We start from the raw sequence: 22,050 nt of genomic DNA, 5'->3' as shown, positions 1-22,050 counted from the left end.
TTTTTAGCAAATAAACAATGTGAGGTTTGAACAATTTTTCTCGACAATCTTAACAGCAATTAGGCATTTTCACAATTTCGTGACGTTTTAACAATTTTTTCCGACATTTTTAACATCAATTAAACACACAATTTCATTATATCATATCCCAACAATATGAGTTTTTATCGACACTTTTAACAGCAATTAAATACTTCTTGGTTTGTTTGTTTTTTGGTTTTTAGCAAATAAACAATGTGAGGTTTGAACAATTTTTCTCGACAATCTCGACAGCAATTAAGCATATTCACAATTTCGTGACGTTTTAACAATTTTTTCCGACATTTTAAACAGCAATTAAACACACAATTTCATTATATCATATCCCAACAATATGAGTTTTTATCGACACTTTTAACAGCAATTAAACACATTCACAACTTAACCACATCAGATTTTAACAACATGAGGCTTGCACAACCCCCATCGACACCTTCAACAGCAGTTAACCAATGTGTAAAGGGCAATTTAATGCCTCCTAGTGGTAAAATAAACTTTATTCATTCAAACATATATCGTTTGATATAATAGCCAAAAATAAACTATTATATAAAAGTGCGTTTTTTAAATACTTGTGGGTCGAGAAATTGATTTTCCATAGCTTAAAGCTCAACTGGAGGGAACTGGCATCATAATTTTCCATTTTGGGTACAAAAAACAAAAAACCTTGATAAAGGCTGGGTACAAAATAAAAGGGAAGATGGAGGAGTTTGGTCACTTTGAGTCTCTGTAGTTTTTGTTTATTCCTTTAGGGGTGGGACTAAAAATTTGTTTATGTATACATCGTGATTTTATTTTGGGCGATTTTTAAAATCAAGGTTTCTTCCCCGGAATCAGTTTTGTGACCGGTACGTAAAAATACGGAAGAGGAAAATGGAGAAAAAAAGCGAGCACGAGAACTGGGCCTGCGGCCATAAATTTTGAATCCAAAGGATGGACACATTTTGGTTTTTATACAGTATTGACAATTCCACAAAAACTGTCTGCGAATTTTGTTGCAGACCCATATTCCACTGCTGTAACACCACGAACATGACTGCACATCTTTTGTTTTAAAATCCTACTGCAGCTGCATTTTCTCGCATTTCTCTTGTAATATTTCTCTAGTAGTAGTCTTGTATTATAGTATTATGGTAGTGGTATTTTATGTTGTATTTCTGTAGAAGTATTTTTGTTGTATTTCTATTGTTGTGTTATTGTAGTATTTCAGTAATATTTTTGTAGTATTTCCATAAAGGTATTTGTGGTTTTATTTCTGTAGAAATATTTTGGAAGTATTATCATAGTAGTATTATTTTAGAGATCCAGATTCAGTAGTCTTTTAGTTAGTATTTTCATCGTAGTATTTTTATTGTATTGAATTAGTATTTTTGGATTATTACCATAGTTTTTTAGTGTTTCAGGTGTAGTATTTCTGTTGTAGTATTTCTGTAATATTATTCAAAGTGTTTATTGTCATATGCACAGTAAAGAACCACGATTCCCTGCACAATTAAATTCTTATTTTGCTGTCTACACAGTTGCCAGCGTAATAAATCTAAGAAACTGTATACATGTATACGTAAAGGAATATTACAAATATCAAAGAGATAAAAATACAAGATTAAACCAAGACGAGTTAAGTTAATAAGATTAAAATATTATAATATTACCGTAGTAGTATTTTGGTTTTATTTCAATAGTATATTTTCATTTTCAGAGGGAAAGTGTATCAATATGTAAGGTCCCTCTTTTAAAGCACTAAATGTGATATTTAGTTTTAGATAGATAGATAGATAGATACTTTATTCATCCCGCAGGGAAATTCACATTTCCAGCAGCATCTCTTCGCTTTTTGTAGTAATTTGGTAGTATTTTATAGTATCTCTGTTAAAGATTATGTGGTAGACACACATAGGGACAAAGGGGACAAAAAACACTTGTTATTACTTTAAGTTGCTTGTTTTTTAGGAGAAAAAAAAATCGCAATCATCAATTATATTGACTCTTAATACTTGTAGAATCGTAATTATCGAGAATTGTGATGTAAATCGAATCAGCACCTTAGTATCGTGCAATTGTGTATGCAATCGAATCGAGACCAAAGCATGTCGACCCAGCACTCGTTTTTGGTTGCACTACATAACACAATGACAGTAGTCAAATATTACAGTGTCACTTTTAATTTAACTGTTGAATATAAAAACATTTTGATCCTTTTATGTAGGAGAGATATTACCAAAATACTAAAATAAAATTAAATGGGGATATAAACTTAATGAAATAAATAAATGAATAAAACATATATGAATGGAAAACACTACACCAGATAAATTAACAAAAAATATATGTGTTTATAAATTATTTTGTATTCAACACCACATTTTTTTTGTTTTTATCTTTTCTGTTGAAACCTGTTATTTTTAGAAATGGATAAAAAATGATTAATATCAAATAAATCACATTTTTGTATTTACAATTATTATTGGAACTCTGTGTTTTAGTATTTATCTTATTTTTTCCAAGAATTTTGTAAGGAGGATACAAACTAATAAAAACAAAAAAAATAGAATAAATGGGTATACAAACCAAAATTAGATGTAAAAAATGATCTGAATAAAAAAGTTCCACCACTAAGCAAATGATTAAGGAAATACATCAATGAATAAGTTAAAAAAAAAGATGTGTGAATTTTTTATACATCCTCATACCTTGTAATTATCTTTATCTTTGTTGTTTTTCTATTTTTTTTAGAATTGATTAATTTAAGATAAATTATTTTTTATTTCTATGTATTATTGGTAATTTCGTTTTTCATTTATGTCAATATTCAATCCCAAATAGATCCGTTTATTTTTGTTTTGTTATCTTCTGATTGCTGTTTAATTGTACTGATTTAATTTAGCATTTAATTTGAAAAACTGTATCCAAATTAATTTTCAAACCACGTTGGTTTGTTTTCTAGTTTACGTTTTTTTTTTTAATTCGTTGATACTCATAATTCATTTAAAAATATTTTTCACTTGTATCTCTATTTATAGTATTTTTATACCAAACTTTTTTTGAACTTAAATTCATTTTTTTCCTAAATTCTTTAGCTTCATAGTTTACGCCCATATTAAAAAAATGTATTTTTAACAAAATTAAACAAGATAAAACGTTTACTTCTTAATTATTTTGAAGCTTTAAGACCTACAACACAACTTTACAAATTTTCGAAAACATGAAATGACTATGGAGGTCCATTTCGACGAATACTTTATTCCCCAAATTAGTACATAGAAAAGAATAGAATAGAATAGAATAGAATAGAAAAGAATGAAATAGAATAGTCTTTATGGTAATTGATAACAATGTAGTAAATATTAAATAAGGCACTTCAGGATAAACAAGATAAACATGTAATAAAGACAATTGAGATAAAATAATGTCAGGATAAATAGGCAACACATTTTTGAGGTAGTGCTTTGAGACTTGAAGTTGTATTTACAATTTTCTATTGTAATAATAGTGTAATAAAAAATAGTGCATTGTAACAGTGCAATGAAAAGTAATATAATAATATTTATGAATTGACAAATGAGATATAAATAACCATATTGCAATACAATACTGGTTTTTCAATGCAACAACATTACATTAACAGCCTATATATATATATATATATATATATATATATATATATATATATATATATATATATATATATATATATATGTACTATTTTGCATTTTACTACAAAATTGCCGTATTTCTTTTTTACCACTACCATGCGTATCCAATTTGAACCGAATTACCTGTTTCGCCTTGATACAACTACAAGAAAATTGAACTAAAGTACGATGCCAAAGTCCAGGAATCATTTCGTAATTCTCTCAGCGGGAGTCTCGAAAGTAGCTAGCAAGCCGAAGACTTTCGCCCCCCTTGAACCTGTCCCACCTTGATTCTATTGCACACAAAAGATCCACAATTGCACAGCAAGCACTTGCTGATCACAGGCCTGACTATTATGCGATCGGGAGTGGGGGCCCCGAGAGGGCCCGAGGCTTTGTGTGTGCGAGGGCCCCCATGCAGCGCTGCCTAACGAGAGGGCAGGTCAGCCATTAAATGGGCACTAATGCGGGAAATTGCAGGCCATTAGGACCTCCTTTGTTGTGGTGCCTCTGTGTAGTTTGCACTGGCGAGAACAAGACCTGATTAGCCCCCAACAGAGCAAAGGGGGTGGGGGGTGGGGTACCTCAAACCGTTTAATGCACGGTGCACGGCCTTGTGTATTGTCCAGGGGACGTCAATTTAATGTGTCCGGGTTTAAATAGCAGAGTTAATTCGGAGTGTAGGGCCTCATGATTGCCGATCACTGATCATGATTGAAGAATCGAGACAAAAACATGAGAAGTACCGTATTTTATTTAATAGGCTTAGAGACAGCTTCTTCCGCAGAGCCTTCAAGTCAAGTCGAGTCATGTTTATTGGTATAGCCCTTAATCACAAAGAGTCTCAAAGGGCTGCACAGACCACATACTATTACAGACTACAAACCCTGCCCTACTTACGAACGAGCTAGGTTCCGGACGTTTCGTAAGTTTAATGTGTTCGTAAGTTGCTTCAGTGCTATATTTGGTATGTTTAAGGATAATATAAGTATGTTTAAGGCTTGTATAAGTAACCTGTATTGTTTTGTACTAAAGAAAATAAACATTTCCTAAAACAATATGCTCTATAAAGATAAATACAGTTAAGTTTAACTCACTTTTGGAAGATAAGCTTCAAAAGTTAGTCGACTTCCTCCTTTGTGGTAGAAAGTGGCCAAAAAAAGGCGATCCAATCATTTTGTCAACCGCATCAAGTATTTTTATTTCACTTTCATTTCAAAAGAAACGGCTCGCCTCTTCTTTACACTTTACACCAACCATATTGAATGGATGCACGAGATATCAAAGAATTAAAACGTCAAAGTTCTAAACGCGCTGGAGATATAGTGTAGTATGTTTATACATGAAATAGGAAGAGGAAGCCAGATGTTTTCTTTGGGGTGGACTGTTTTGTACAAAAGAATAAACATTTCATCAAATAATATGCTCTATAAAGATAAATAAAGTTAAGTTTAACTTACTTTTGGAAGATGAGCTTCAAGAGTTAGGTGACTTCTTCCTCCGTGGTAAAAAGTGGCCGAAAAAAAGTGTTCGGACCATTTTCTCAACCGCATCAAGCTTTCTTATTCCATTTTCATTTCAAAAGAAACGGCTAGCCTCTTTACACTTGACACCAACTATATTGCACGAGATATTAAACAATAAAAATGTCAAAGTTCTTAGCACGCTGGAGATACAGTATAGAATGTTTACACACGAACTTGGAAAAGGAAGCCGGATTCCTTCTTCCGGGTGGATGCTGGGTGACCTCTTACAGCGCCACAGGCCAGTAGCGGCGGAAAGAAGCACTACAGTACTGTACTCGGAAAAATGTGCACACAATACAAAATCTGACTTAAAGCAAAATCCGGATATTTTTTGACATCCCGAAAAAAATGCTCGTATCTAACATTTTTCGTAACTCGAATATTCGTAAGTAGGCGAGCTTCTGTACAGACTATTATTACACCATTACCCTGACCTAAAATCTACCTACAGTCAGGACAAGGAAAACTCAAAACCTCAGCATGAGGAAAAGGAAGAAACCTTGAGAAGGGTCCGCACATAAAGTAATCCCCCTTCCAGGAAATCAAAATTCAAGAGCTGTATTGCATTAAAAAAAAACATCCCAATTAGTGGAATTGCCTGCTCACAATATTTCTCAATGCACGTCTAAATAAATCAAATATGTTCAATCAAACAAAAAAAATATGTCAGTACTAGAGTACGCTGAATGATAAAGCATAATACTCAAAAAACAAAATAAGCTTAACAATTTAAGTTGACATTGTTTTACTCATCCGGACCGCTTGTGAACAGAAAGTCAGGATCCAGCCCCAGAGCTAAACTGAGTTTGATATCTATCATTAAAAGCTAATCTTCAAATCACAAAACACATAAATATAAGGAAAAATAGTTTGGTAAGAAAATATGGGTTTTACTTTGGAAAATCATGTCACAGTTTTAAAATTGTGATATACTCTCAGTATAGACATAGATCTGGCTCATCTTTAAATGTCAAGTCAAGTCATGTTTATTTTTTGACGCCCTTAATCACAAAGAGTCTCAAAGGGCTGCACAGATTAAAGACTATTGCAAACTACAGACTATTATGTCACCATCCCCTCATCTAAAACCTACATGAGGGCGAATAATACACATATTATCAACATAAAAAAAGACAATCAAGTACATTTAGTTGAAATAAGGATTACTTTGCAGGATTACAATTTTTTTCAAAAGTTTGCACCAATCTTTCATGATTTCAATCATTGACACTAAACAAAATTTGTATTTCTATTAATGTTTATTTTGTATTGTATTATCATCAGGGTTGGGTGGGGTTACTTTAACTTGATTACTTTCAATTACTTTTGGATTACTCCAATACCAAATATGCTAATAAAAGACAAAAGAAACTAAATATGAATAAAATTATGACTCACAACACGTGGTAAGCTTTCTCTTCTGGCTTTTATCTCTTTGATCTCCGGCAAAACTAACATAAAATGCGACAGAAACAAAATGAAAATAAATCCAAACAGCTTGCCATCATCATTTTTGCCGTTCCATGTATTCCGTTACTCCCCAAGCCTGCACAAAATTGAGTAATTTTATTCATATTTAGTTTCTTTTGTCTTTTATTAGCGTATTTGGTATTGGAGTAATCCAAAAGTAATTGGAAGTAATCCAGTTAAAATAACCCTACCCAACCCTGATTATCATTTTTGGTTTTGGAGTAATCCAAAAGTAATTGAAAGTAAGCAAATTACATTTATGCAATACTATGGTATTCAAATTATGTTACGTATTACATTTTTCAATGGGCTACCTGTAACTGTATCGCATTACATTTTTAAAGAAACCCTCCCAACCCTACTCTTATTTTAGTCAGGATTCTATTTTTGTCTTTTTCAAAATTTTGTATTGAAAGGCATAGAATGCTTTTAGGACACTACATGAAAACATACATTTAAATGAGACTTAATAGAATTTTATCACACGTTGATTATCCCAAATTATAGATCCCAAATTGAATGTTTTGTCATTAGTGTTAGACTGTAACGATTATATTGTAGAATACACAATGACACGATCACTCTGAATATGCAAAAATGTCGACAAGGCAACATTTATTTTGCAATTAATGACTTTGGAGTCCAACATTGCCACATGATGGTGATAATGGCTCAAAACAACAATAAACTGTTTTTGATAAACGCTCCCCGGCAATCTGTCACTCACAATGCCTCATTTGCAATCCTGTTTCTACCCAATTATTTTTATCACCCGCTGCCAAAAAGATTGTACAGAAAGCAGAACAACACAAGGGTGCTTAATTATCAGGTGAGGAAAAGGAAACTAAAAATGATTAGTTGATGAGTATTCCATACAGCTTGTTATATTAGTTCATTTATGCCCAAGTCAAGGCCCACGGGCCACATTCGGCCCTAGGAAGATTTGCTTTGGCGCCTGATATGAGCTTGATTCATTATTGCATCATACACCAGGAATCATTGTATATTTGATTTTACTGTATGTCACTTCTCCTTGAATGCTTTATTTAATTTATATTGACTGACAAAAAATTGCCATTATTTTGTTTTTGGCATCAGGCCTACAAAATTCAGCCCGACCCGACCTGAGTCACTGGAATAAAAACCCGAACCCACCCAAACCAGACGGATTAACTTGATTTGCCACCAAAGTAAACATGAAGCTTTACTTTAGACGAGCTCACTTCAGCGCCAAACTGTGTGTTTTAGCTGAACTACTCAGCTTGGCATTTACTTGGGGCCCGGTCCCTCAAATCAAGTGCAGCGCCAAAATAATTGGTTTGGTGCAGAAGTGCGCATTTCAGCGACGTGCAGCGAGCCAAAGTGAAACTGAACAAAACGGCACAGAAATATTCTATTCTATTCTGCAGATTGCAAGCTGCAAATAGTGAAATATTTAGCCAGAAAGTTTGTCAAGCTTATGAGCTATTGGCAAGAAACGGAAATGACTTCTCACGTGAGTGAGGTGGAAGGAGGAAGCGGCACCTCTTTTCCCCAAATACCAAGGATAAACATTTCTTTGAATTTAGTGATTTGGAGTTAAACTGAGTTTGGTAAGCAAAATATTTATCCAATCAATTACTTGAGAAAAAATAAGTGCATGCTGTGCAGATCCCCCACAAAGGAAAAAAAATGGCCAGAGAGAAGCCGACCGGCCCGACTGAATAATTGCGATTTTAAGCCCGAATTTCTGGCCAGAGATCTTAACCCTACTTTGAAGTGATTTTAGCCTACACCTACTAAAAATAAAATAGGCCACAGGTGGTTCCTGAATAATACCAGCTTCTTTCATTTATGTTAATGGAATGGTGATTTTTAGACAAAGAAAAAAGAAAGACTTTTGCCTTTTTTGTCTGTTTAAAATGAAAGAGTTGTGACAGAGCCATAAAAATATGACCTTATTCATCCGATCACATTGGATTATATTTGTTTGGTTTGCACCAAATTCTAAAACCTGGACCACCAGTAGTTTTGATGACATGCCAAAATGCAGTCGATTTTAACTCATTATAACACTATTTTTAGTCACAGTACCAGAGGCAAATGTTGATTGCTTTGTACGCTTTACATATTACATTGACAATAAATTCTATTCTATTTTTCTGTTTCAGGGGTCGGGAACCTTTTTTACCCAAATAGCCATAACACCGTACAAATTTTCTTTTTGAGAGAGCCCTACTGTAAACTTTAAGAAAAAATTGGGCAAAACCGCCAAACCTGCTCTCCAGACAAAATCAAAAATTTCAGCTATTTTATTTCACTGTGTGACGTCAGATGATTTGATAACATTTATGAAATAATAACGCCAGGGCCTATGTCAAAATTAATTTAAAAAATTTAAATAAATTAAACATAACACTAAACTAGTCCCCCACAAATATTTAAGATCCTTGAGAACAGTTTCTTGAACAGATCCTTGAACAGATTTTTCAAATATGTACAGATGTACAGTCAAAATGGGGTCTGTTGGAGTGACACCTTGACTGTAAACTATAGTTACGACTATGTGCTTTATATACTGGACCGAAGATTGCATTGGCAGAGAAGCTCTGGCTTTGAGCGCACTGAACTCGATGCCGTAATGGGAACGCCTATATCGGGAATTTAAACTCATGAAAAAGCCATATATGATTCGCAAACCATAGATACCCGACCCCTGTTCTATTCTATTGTAAGTGACAACTTTATTATCAGTGTAAGATGTGAAATGCACATTTGCCTCTGGTACCATGACTAAAACATAGTACAGTGGAACCTCGGTTCTCGACCATAATCCGTTCCAGAACCCTGTTCGAAAACTGATTTGGTCGATCACGGAAAATCGTTTTTCCCATTAAAAGCAATGTAAAATCGTTTTAATCTGTTCCAACACCCTGAATGTTTAGCAAGAACGTAAACATGAAGCTAACCCCGGCTAATCGTACGTTCGCGTTAGCGTAATCTTCCGTGCGAAAGATTACGCTAACATGAACGTGTAAAAATAAAAAAAAGGATTATGAATAGGATTTCTTACCTTTGTGGTGGACGTTGGGGAGAGAAAAATCATCAAAAGTTTTTCAACCTCTTCCAAAACTTGCGGCAGTTGCTTGCTTATAGCGCTAACTTCCTTATCCGCATCACTCGATTTCACAGCCTCCTTATTCTTTACTATCGTACTAATAGAAATTCGTAAACCTCTTTCATATTTAGCTATTATGTCTTTCTTAAAGGCAATAGTTGGACGAACAACTTGTTTTTTTTTCACCTGTCCTGCGTGCACCGACCTTCTTCAGAAGCATGATTAGGGGCTAAAACACCCGTACGCCTCTCAGCATCGCACCCGAGCGTACCGGTGTTCAAACTCCTATTTTATGACCGAACAGCGAAACAAGAATTTCGCAAAATTTTTGGTCGAACACCGATTTGTCCGAACTGAGAGGCGTTCGAAAACCGAGGTTCCACTGTATGATAATGAGATAAAACCCAATGCCTTGTCATGTGTCATCTTTATTACTGGTGGTTATGTGGTTAGAGTCCAGCGCTCTCACTGCCTCAACCCGGGTTAGAATCTCATTACAACCGTTGTTTTGCGATAAAACCTCATGTTTAATGCCCCTTCGAACAATGAGTTATGTTTTACGTTAAAGAAAAACAAGTTGTTAATGAATAAATACCGCAGATTGCAAAAAAATGATCAATCAAATCAGTCAATCTCTTCAAACGTATAGTCACTGCCATGGGTGAAACCAGGAAGTAATTAGTCAATCAAATTCTGGGGCAGAGATACATTTATCTCAAATTATTGGTGCATACATTTTAAACCCTGTCTAAATAATAAGCACGGAGTTAGCATTTATTTCAAACTCGTAACATTAATTTCATACAAAGACAGGGGCCACAAACTATCGTCCTGTGCGCAACAAAAGGCCCGCAGGCCGCAAGTTTGACACATGTGACTACAAACGGCCTGTTAGTTTACATATTTGAGAGAGGCCAGGTGGCGGACGTGCAGTAAAAGTGTCACTTTGAGCCCCGACAACAATTTGCGGCTGCTAGCGAAAAGGCTAAATTAGCGGCGTTATCGCGGTTGCTATGAGCTTAACCCCAACCTCCGTCTCTGCGACTTCAGCGTTTGGCTAATTAGCCGCAAAGCTAGGCTGAGGTCACTCGGCGGAGGCTGGGAAAGACGCTCATTAGCCGGCTGTTTACTCGGACATAAAAAAAAAAACGCTTCCCGAGTAGTCCGGGCCAACAGAAAGGGCCCAATATACGTATCGTTTTCCCGCAAAATTTGCCAGTTGGCAGTGAAAGCTGCTCCTAGTTGTTGCTTGTTTTGGCTTTGTTTTGGCGGTCTTTACAATTAGTCTCGGTGAATGTCAAAGGAGTTGTTGAAATAGATCGTTGAGCTAATTCAATTCGAAGTGTGCGAAAGCAATCATGGCGTATGTTGATTGAAGAACATGAGACGGCTTTTTTGGGGACAAAATTAGTAATTTCCTGGAATGGATTGAAAATAGAAACCGGCACAAATAGTATTGATTGTAGCCAGGGTTGGGTAGGGTTACTTTAACTTGATTACTTTCAATTACTTTTGGATAACTCGAATACCAAATACGCTAATAAAAGACAAAATAAATTAAATATGAATAAAATGACTACATTTTGTGCAGGCCTGGGGCGTAACGGAATACATGGAACGGTAAAAATGATGTTGGCAAGCTGTTTGGATTTATTTTCTGTCGCATTTTATGCTAGTTTTGCCGGAGATCAAAGAGATCAAAGCCAGGAGAGAAAGCTTACCACGTGTTGTGAGTCATCATTTTATTCATATTCAGTTTCTTTTGTCTTTTATTAGCATATTTGGTATTGAAGTAATCCAAAAGTAATTGATAGTAATCACGTTAAAGTAACCCTACCCAACCCTGATTGTAGCTATCATGAAAAAAACCTTTCGTGACATTTTTTTAATTTTGTAAGTATGAAAAAAAGTACCATTATTCCCCCAAGTCGTTTTTTTTGTAGATTCGTTATCACATAATGCAAAGATGCACTTATTCAATGCTAGATATTTTATTCGAATTTTAGAGCCGACGTCAACCAATTTTTTTCCATTCTCACTCATTTTTGAAGGCCTACACAGTGTTCATTTTACCTGTGAAAAGTGATGGGTCCCGGGGACTTGCATGCTCAAAAATCTATGGGTCCCAACAGAGATCTATGGGTCCCCAAAATTTAGTATTATCGAGGTTGACATTGTAAATCGGTGACAAATATATCATAAAAATCTATATATTCATTCAGTTTTAATCATCAAATTATTAATTCATTTTCTGCATCAAATTATTGTTGGTATATACTGATTAAAGGGATAACCACAAACCTGTCTTTTTTTCATTTTCTCCTTTTATACTTCCTTTTTTTCTTAACTTCGTTATACAACATCATCATTCGTAATATAATGCATCAAAGCAAGTGAGCCGTTTGAGAGACGGCTCTCTTGAATGAGTTGAGCCGAAAAACCCGGTTTTCTAAAAAGAGCCGGACTTTTCACCACACAACTCGAGATCGGCGTGCAGACAAAATTTGAACCGCGAGACCAAAACAACATCTGCCGGATCTGCCTGACGAAAAGTTTAGAGTGCGGTAAATCTTTGTTTAAAAAAAATGTAATCGGGTAATAATGACAATTTTGTGTCAAAAAAGTTGCGTCCCGGGGACGCACGTTGATTTGAGACTATGCGTCCCCAGCAAAAATGATGCGTCTAGGACGCAGGGACGCGGGCAAACGAGAACACTGCGACAGTCTCTCAATTTCATACTTGTCAACATCCGCGAATCCACCTTATTAAGCAATAATAAACAGTACAAAATCAACATCGCACCTATTTACTCACAGCAAGACAGCCTAGGTAGGATACTGCGGCAACATTAGCAAGCTACGTTGCGCTACAAAGCGAGAACACTGCCTACAGAAAATGTAGTTCTGTAGCTATATAAGCATAGGACACATCAAAAGAAACTTGAATCTTGAACTTTCATTACAAAAAAGGTGGTTTCTAGCTATTGTTTGGTAGACAACCGTTGCTGAGTTTCTCCAAAATACTTGTTTTCAAGAAAAAATCTGAGAAAAGAATTTTTTTTGCATTTGTGATAATTCCAATATGTAAACCAGGGTTTTGGAACCTGTTTAGCCCAAATTTGTCACGACCAGAACGGAATCAGGACACAAATGCGTAGCGTTAACCACAAGTTTATTGATTGAAAGAGGAAGGACAGAGCCCGCGATCCAGTGCGCGCTGGACGCGGGAAGCAAGGCGCTCACACAATCGGATCGTGATCCAAAAACGGAAGTGGATCTTCCGGACCAGGAGATGGGGGTGTCAAGGACGGAAAAAACAGGTCGATAGCTGGGACAGGAGAGCATTAACGTGGTCGGGATCAAAAACGGGTCGTAAGCCGGGACGGGAGAGCAAATGTGGTCGGGGTCAAAAACAGGTCGTAACCGGAGATAAACGGGGCAATCAGGAACGGACGAGTGGAAAAAATGGGTGCAAAAAGTGGGACCGACGGGAGTCAGAGTCAAAGTGCTTGCCTTGTAGAAACAGGGGTTCGCTGTAATGCACACCGTATATAAATCACTTTTGAGAACTGTTATGCACTCTACCGTAAAGCTTATTATGCAGAAATAAGCTTTATGGTAGAGTGCATAACAGTTTCAATACGAGCGATTTGAATAGAAAAAGGCAAAATAAACATGTTGCCTGCTCAAAAGTGATTTGTATACGGCGTGCATTACCGTTCAATTACATTCACAACAAATACAAAGACGGAATGGTTTAAGTTGTATTACATTCCCAACAAATGCAAGCCGAAGTGGTTTTGGTTATATGTTCGCCATTAAATTCCCTAAAAGTGATATAAAAGTGAGATAAAACGTGGTAAAAGTGGTTGTAGTAGCGAGGGGATGCAAATCTCGGCAAGGATGCATTTCTCTGCATAACGCCGGCTCGGCAGCTTTTATACCTGTGGTCCACACGAGAAAATGACGCGGAAATGACGCGATGAGGAAGCGAAACAGTCGCCGGCGTCTGTCTTCAGATTCAGATTCAGATTCAGATTCAGATCTACTTTATTGTCATTCTAGTGCACGTGTATACAGAACGAAATGTCGATGCATCTGACCCCCACAGTTTCCTTGAATGTACAGATATAAATAATGTTGTATTGTATTGTTGTCTTGCGGGCATACCACCAATGAACAGCGGGTTGGCGAATTTTGCGCATTTGAAAAAAACCCGCAAAATTTTACCCGGATACAGACGCAAACGGCTGTGTGACCGGGCCCTTAGGACCCATAGCTAATCAATAAAATACAAATAAAAATACAGTACTGTATCGCCAAATCGTAGTAAAGCACATAAGATTCTGAACTAAGGATAAAGAAAGGCCTTCTGGGAAGCATTTTTAGCCAATAGCCTATGTACATTTTACAGACCGATTGTGGAACAGCACTTGATATGAAGTCTACCAATAGCAGACAAGCATCTTAAAGATGTAAATACATACATGCGTACAAAACAAAGTTGCTCCCTCATATCTTTTAGATTTAATTTCCTATGTTCCGGTCCAGAGCCTTTGCTCTGAAAATGCTGGTCTACTAGTGATCCCAAGAGCCAAGAAGAAATCCGCAGGTTCGAGAGCGTTCGCGATTCGGGCCCCAGTTCTATGGAATGCCTCGTATGCGGTCCCTTCTCAAGGTTTCTTCATTTTCCTCATGTTGAGGTTGTTGAGTTTTTCCTTGCCCTCATGTAGGTTTTAGACGATGGGATTGTGTAATAATAGTCTGTGGTTTGCAATAATCTGTGGTCTGTGCAGCCCTTTGAGACTCTTTGTGATTAAGGGTGTCACAAACAAACATGACTTGACTCAACTTAATGTTATACATTTTGGGTGACACACAATTATTTGTAGTGTATGTCCTATAATAATAATAATAATTTCCTTGTATTGTCATTCTGAGTAACAATGTACACAGAACAAAATGTCGATTGCACCTGACCCGTTGTAGCGAGCCGATGCAGCCGCAGCCAACATAGGGCGCCGCCGACCAATTTTTAAGTCTTAGTGGAGCAAATGCTGTAAAGAGGGTCAACGAGAACGTCTCATTGCACACCATAAAGGACATATGTAAGACGGGGATACCGTGTCCCAAGGGTCTATGGAGCAATATCTGTAAACACACATTAACAAGCCAATTTCAACAGTTCATTTCTAGTGTTTTCATTTGTCGCATTTGTGGTTGTTAAAACAGCATCATAGTTTGCTTTGCAGCGTATCACAACAAAAGCTTGCTTCAGACATTTTTGGACTGGAACAATACAGCCTTGATTTACACATGACACGTTTGGACGTCTTTGAGATAATTCGTGTTGGAAAGAATCAAACATCCAAGTTAGCCGCCAAATCTGTCTGCAAGTGAACACCGGGCTAAGATCACACTCGTACTTGCAGACAAGCTTTTGTCTTTTGTCAGAGACGTGTTGCTTCCTGTCAAGGAGAACCGCAATTTCAGATATTATGGGGGATTTTTATTTGCATTTCATGTACCGTCTTAGGATAGGCTTTGCAAGAAAACACACATATTATGGATACAGATTTGTAGTTGGTGTCGGTGATTTGATTTTGGGACACTGTGTAAGATTTGACCTCTTGATATCACTCTATTGTGTAGTGAAACCAAAAAAGAGTGCTAAAAGGAAATGGGAAAACACAAACTACGGAGACTCAAAGTGACCAAAATGCACCTTTTTTTTCTTCATATTTTTTGACTAGCCTTTTGGGAATGAAAGGAAAAGATAAGAAAATAAAGGAAAAAAAGGACTCCACTATAAGAAAGACCACCCATAAGAGAGTTCACAGCTGTCACAAAAGAACACAAAGAGTTGTCTCACATTTGGCAAAAAGCATCTTGATTATCCTCAAGACTTTTGGAGAAACATTCGGTGGACTGATGAGTCAAAATCTTTACTTTTTGCAAGGTGTGCAGCCCGTTACATCTGGCGTAAAAACGGCACAGCATTTGGCAAAAAGAACATGATAGCAAGCATGGTGGCAACAGTGTGATGGTCTGGGGCTGCTTTGCTGCTTCAGGACCAGGACTGCTTGCTGCGGCTGACAGAATAATGAATTCTGGTGTTCAAGAAAATCTTGAAGGCAAACGTCCGTCCGTCAGTTCGTTCATTCAATCTCAACCTCTCTTGGATCATGCAGCAGGACAGCGATTCGAAACACACCAGCAAGTCCACCTCGGAATGGCTCGAAAAAAAAAGGAGTTTCTGGATTTAATTCCAATTGAGATGATCTGGTGTTACCTTTAAAGCTGCCTGTGTGCCGCGCGCGCGTACATTTGGACTGTATTTGAAACAGTACTTTTTACTTACACCATTTTCATCCTCGAAAAAAATGAAAACAACCAGTATGCATGTACAATGACTCTCCACCACCCTCCTCCATTAGGCTGGATGAAATCACAATAATTTCGTCCAGCCTAATCCGCTGAATGGCCGGAACACTGATGATAAAAGCAGATAGGTGCGGTGAGAAAAAAACATATATATAAAGGCTCTTTGAACTCAATGGGGCATTTTTACCTCAATACGGAATGGAGACAACATTTCAAGGACACCTTATAAATATGCACCCCACCTTTAATAGAATAGAATAGAATATACCTTTATTGTCATTGTTACAACATGGGATATATTGTGACAACGAAATTGGACGTGGCACTCCAGGTCCACATTTTACAGTGAGGATATAAGGAAAACAAAGAGATAAGGGAACAAAGAAGATGTTTGTACTGTCCTTGTTGTATAGGCTTTGCTTTCCTCCGGAAGGGGGGTGTATGAGGGAGTGAGGGACAGACAGAGATGGGCGGATCCAACTAGATGTTTGATCTTACTGTCCACACGGTCCAGTGTTTTTTTCCAAAATTGCTCAGTCCACGTATTGAATGGATTTGGGAAGTATAGTCCTTAAACATGCCCGATTAAAGTCGCCGGCGACGATAAAAGCTCCTTTGGGGTGTGCAAGCTGCTGTTTATTGATAGCAGCGGGCAGGAGATTTAGCGCTATGCTAACGTTAGCATCCGGAGAATCTGATGTTTTGACCGGAGATGCCATATAACTCATTGCCTCTTTATTTTCTGCAGCCTGCAACTGCAACCTGCACGCCCGGCGCTGCCGCTTCAACATGGAGCTGTACAAACTGTCCGGTAGGAAAAGCGGAGGCGTTTGCCTCAACTGCCGCCATAACACGGCCGGAAGACATTGCCACTACTGCAAGGAGGGCTACTACCGGGACCTGTCCAAACCCATCACGCACAGGAAGGCCTGCAAAGGTATGCGAAACACGCCTGTGTGCCCACCGACTATTTTCAGAAAATAAATCACAACACAAAAAAAGGATATCAAACCCATCAACTTATATGTTTTTATATACGGTTTCATTCATCTAGCCATTATCTGTACCGCTTATCCTCAGTAGGATCGCGGGTGTGCTGGAGCCCATTCCAGCCATCTTTGGGCATTGGGCAGGGGACACCCTGAACTGGTTGACAGCCAGAAAATTCCCTCACTCATTCACACCTAGGGACAATTTGGACTGGCCAACTAACCTGACCTGCGTGTATTTTGGGATGTGGGAGGAAACCAGAGTGCCCTGAGGAAACCCACTCAAGCTCAGGGAGAATATGCAAACTCCGCACAGGAAGGCTGGACCAAATTGAATTTGCTTGTCATCATTCCTCGAGGATTAAAGGAAACTCCAGTCAAAGACATCACTGCGGTGTTTTGCATTTAGTCAAGTCAAGTCAAGTCACATTGAAAAGGGCACACTTGAAAAATTTGGAAACCGAGCACCAAAATGATCAAACATGTTTGATACTCAAAGCCATTTGCGCCAAGCTGTTTTCTTCTACACACCACCAAAAGCAAGATGCCAATCGCCAGTGGCATCGAATGCAGTTGGTGCAATGTGTGGCTTTATCACACCGTATCAGTATCTCATAAAAGTTAAGAATGACTGATTTCTACGCATATGATGCGGAAGGGATAAACCAGTTTATGTCGGGCCTCAGTGCTGATGAAGGGTTGCATTGCACAGCAACTCCTTGTTGTGCTGTGGGCTTAATGTTTGGTGTCAGGTTGGGAAGAGATAGATAGATAGATAGATAGATAGATAGATAGATAGATAGATAGATAGATAGATAGATAGAGAGATAGAGAGATAGATAGATAGATAGATAGATAGATAGATAGATAGATAGATAGATAGATAGATAGATAGATAGATAGATAGATAGATAGATAGATAGATAGATAGTTCAATATCTCACCGCTGTTTGCAGACCACCTTTCTCGAATTTTAGATTAACGACAGGAAACGGGGGAAGGGAGCTTGCCGCCTCAGCATTCCTTGACCCCCATCCCCTTGTCAATGGGTTGGAGGTCTGCAAGCATGGCGGAGGAGTGGGTGTTCCCTCATTTGACGCCGAGTTATTCGCCTTAATTCGAGAGGGGTGCGAAGGGATGACAGTGCTATCAAAGCAAACAGAGCATGAGGTGTGAAGTGATCGGCTAGCTCAGACGCCAGATAGGGAGGAACAGAGAGAAATTGGGGGGGAGGCGGTCCTAGCACACCTTGACGCAGGTGCGCTAGCCTACAAACCCTCAGCTGAACCAATAAGAGTCAAAGTGAATATTCGCACCTTTCCTGTAGCAGCAGGTAAAAATAACAGCGGCATAATCCTAGCGCAAACAAGGTAAGAGACACAAAAGTCGACGCTAGCGTGTGGAAAGTGTCAGCACGCGTGCCGAAAGATTAGCTGAGGAAATAAACATTCGGCGGTGACAGACATCAGACAGGCTTCTCAGATGCAGAGATTTGCTTTAGGTCCTTTGTGATTCAGCGTTGATGCCACACAACTATTCTGTTGCTTGACAAAACAGTGGACTGAACATTACCAGGGCTAAGTATTGGCGCAGGTAGTGTAGTGACTATATCCAGGTAAAATCAATGTATCGATCTATGATCTAATTTCTTAAACACATTGAAGCATTCCTCCGAAGATTTTAATAAATATCCATTAAGTACTATCTATAAAAAACGTGGTCAACTGCCTGGGGTGAGTATTGTTTCTGAACAAAATATAAATGTGAAATTGACATGAAAATCAATTTTAAATCAGTGCACATCAAAATTGTAAATTTCGGGGTTGTTAGATATATATCAAAATATCCTGGAAATACTGCAACAATAAAACAGGATCCCGAATCCCCACAGACTTGACAAGATCATTAACACAATGCACCACAAGGCACTCCAATCCTGCACTGCCAAACGGCCCCCCATGCTATAACCAGGCCCGTCCAGAGGAGGACCAGAAGAATATGTAATGGTCAGATGAAACCCAAATAGAACTTTTGGGTAGAAACACAGGTTCTCGTGTTTGGAGGACAAATAATACTGGATTGCATCCAGAGAAAACCATACCCATTGTGAAGCATGGGGTTGGAAACATCATGCTTTGGGGCTGTTTTTTCTGCAAAGGGACCAGGATGACTGATCTGTGTAAAGGACAATGAATGGGGCCATGTATTGAGAGACATAGAGTGGAAATCTCCTTCCATTAGCAAGGGCATTAAAGATAAGACATGGCTGGGTCCAGCATAACAATGATCCCAAACACACAGTCAGGACTCTTGCTTGTAAGAGTGTGTAAAAAGCGGACAGGGAATAACAACAAGAAACAGGACCGCGTCAAAACCCACGTCTTGCGGGGCAGAGGTTTGTTGACGGACTGACCACTGGGGATTGGCAGGACTGGGTTTAAGTAGGGACAGGGAGACAATCAGAGCCCGCAGCAGTTGGTGCTAAATGAGCAGGCCCAGGTGATTCCAATCGGCAATCATAACAATTTCCCTCCCTCTAGCTCTATCTTAATTTGTCTCTCTATCCCACTCTATCTATCATTATCTATAACTCTATGTACAGTATATCTCTATGTCTCTCTCTCTTTATCCCTATATCTCCCTTCATTTTGTAAATATGTGAGCACGATACTGGTTTGCTTTGGAACGTTTTGCATTTTGATGTGTGAAAATAAATAAGCATAAGTGACATAAATACGAATTTCCTTCTCCCCCCAATAAAATATTTTTATTTAAATGGAGCACAAGCGTAAATAATTTGTCCTTCCATGATTCCAAAACATGCATGTTGAATTTATCACCAGCGATATTATTCATGTCAGCAGGTTTTTATTCATCCCTGGTGGGACACCAATAACTCGAGTAAATAAATTAAACACCGTCAAATCCAAACAATTGCGGGCGAGTACGAATCCTGGGTATTAGCCTATGGTTATTCAGAGCAGCAGAAAAAAGTATTAAGTACTGTCAGTACCAGAACGGAAACAGGACCCAATTGCGTTCCGTTTCTCACAAGTTTTATTAAAGAGGAAGGGCTGCACCCACGATCTAGTGGCGCGGGAAGCAAGTCGCTCTCGTACTTCGTTTGTGATCCGAACACGGAGCGATGGTGGTGTCACAAATGGAAAAACAGGTTGATAGCCGGGACAGGAGGGCAAAAATGTGGTCAAGGTTGGAAACGAGTCGTCAGGATGGGAGAGCAGACGTGGTCGGGATCAAAAATGGGTAGGAGTTACAGAAAACATTTATTCGCCACTATTGCCAACAAAGGGTACATAACATAGTACTTTTGGTATAGACCAAATACTTATTTTCCACCATGATTTGCAAATAACATATTGAAAAATCAATGTTTTTTTCTTGTGCGGCACTGTTCTGAGGTCATGGGTTCAAATCCAGCTACCAACCTTCCTGTGAGGAGTTTGTATGTTCTCCCCGTGCTTGAGTGGGTTTCCTCCCACATTCCAAAAAACATGCTTGTCAGGTTAATTGGCCAGTCAGAACTGTCCCTAGGTGGGAATGAGCAATCGAAGTGTCTGTCCCTGTGTGCCCTGCGACTGGCTGACAACCTGTTCAGGGTGTCCCCTGCCCACTGCCCGAAGATGGCTGGGATGGGCTCCAGAACCCCCGCGACCCTACTGATGATAAGCAGTGCAGATATGATGGATGGACAATTATAGGCCTCTAATATTTTCTGGTAGCAGAATTTGCACAACTAGTGGTTGACTAAATACTTATTTGCCCCATTGTTTGTGATCATGTCTGAATGAAATTAGGTTAAAATCATGCCAAAATATGAAGTTATCATTGGGACTAAATATGAACAGTAACATATTTTAATATGACAACGATAGATAGATAGCTAGCACACAAGAAAGATAGTGAGTGTAGAAACAGTTTTTATTTGTAAAAAGTAACCTGCATCAACAACATCGATTAACACAATTAATTATTATCTATTATAAAAACAATACTTTTATAAAGTCCAAGGTAGTTTTGTTTCAATCAGTTTGTGCAGTTATCTTTGGGCTATCCAACCTCCCACCTACATGGTCGTGAGTAATCTCAAACTAATATTTTCGAAGTTACATTGACATATCCAATTACAGTAATCCCTGCATCGCTGTTCACTTTTCGCGGTTTTGGTACTTTGCAGATGTTCATTGTGTATTGTGTTCTTCTGCAGACAACACACAGAAAATGCTATCACCGGGGCAGATTGTGGAGGGCTGTGTGTGTGCGTGTGTGTGTGCGACTATGATAGGGCGCACAGGTCAATGTGTCCACCCGAAACAAACTGTGAATACCTAACATTTTAGCAGATCATTACATTGAAAATAAATTAATCCATCAAATTGGACACTGAGGAGTGTCAGAAGAGTTAAATAAAATCCTAATATTCACCGCATGCGCCGTGAATTGATATCGGGTCCGGGAAGAGACTGAGGAGGCGTAGGGAAATGAAGTAAAAGTGGGAACGCAGGTCTGGCCTTATGCTGCGCCTACCTCACGACTGTCACAAGCCGCCCTTACAAAGCATTCATTTCACAAACGCCAGATCCATTACCCATGAAACGGATGACCTGGAGCTGAAACATTCGTGACAGTTGCATTTTGATCATTGATAGATAGATAGATACTTTATTCATCCCCACAGGGAAATTCACATTTCCAGCAGCATCCCTTCGCTGAGAACAATACAATAATAAAGCAAAAGGAATATAATATACAAATACCCAATGTGACGTGCCCACTGTAGGGTGTTGTATAGAGTATTTAAATAGTGCTACATATAATACACACTGCAATAAAAGTACGGTAATATGCAATGTAGGGGGTGTGGTTTAATGTGGGCCTTTACTCCGCCAGGTGGA

General features: G+C 38.3%; 1 protein-coding gene across 1 annotated transcript in view; it reads left to right on the top strand.

Annotated features, from left to right (window-relative positions):
* Nucleotides 1-22,050, top strand: part of LOC148360800 (netrin-1-like) — a 66,605-nt gene that overhangs the window by 19,578 nt on the left and 24,977 nt on the right. The window contains exon 2 of the mRNA XM_088341701.1: nucleotides 16,897-17,085. Coding sequence (XP_088197827.1) covers nucleotides 16,897-17,085 — 189 coding nt within the window. The remainder of the gene's footprint in view (nucleotides 1-16,896; nucleotides 17,086-22,050) is intronic.

This window comes from Urocampus carinirostris, chromosome 8 (genome assembly GCF_059441175.1).
Source record: "Urocampus carinirostris isolate Australia breed hairy pipefish chromosome 8, RoL_Ucar_1.0, whole genome shotgun sequence".
Lineage (NCBI taxonomy): Eukaryota > Metazoa > Chordata > Actinopteri > Syngnathiformes > Syngnathidae > Urocampus > Urocampus carinirostris.
The sequence above is the reverse complement of the archived record's forward strand: the minus strand, read 5'-3'. Positions and strand labels throughout refer to the sequence as shown.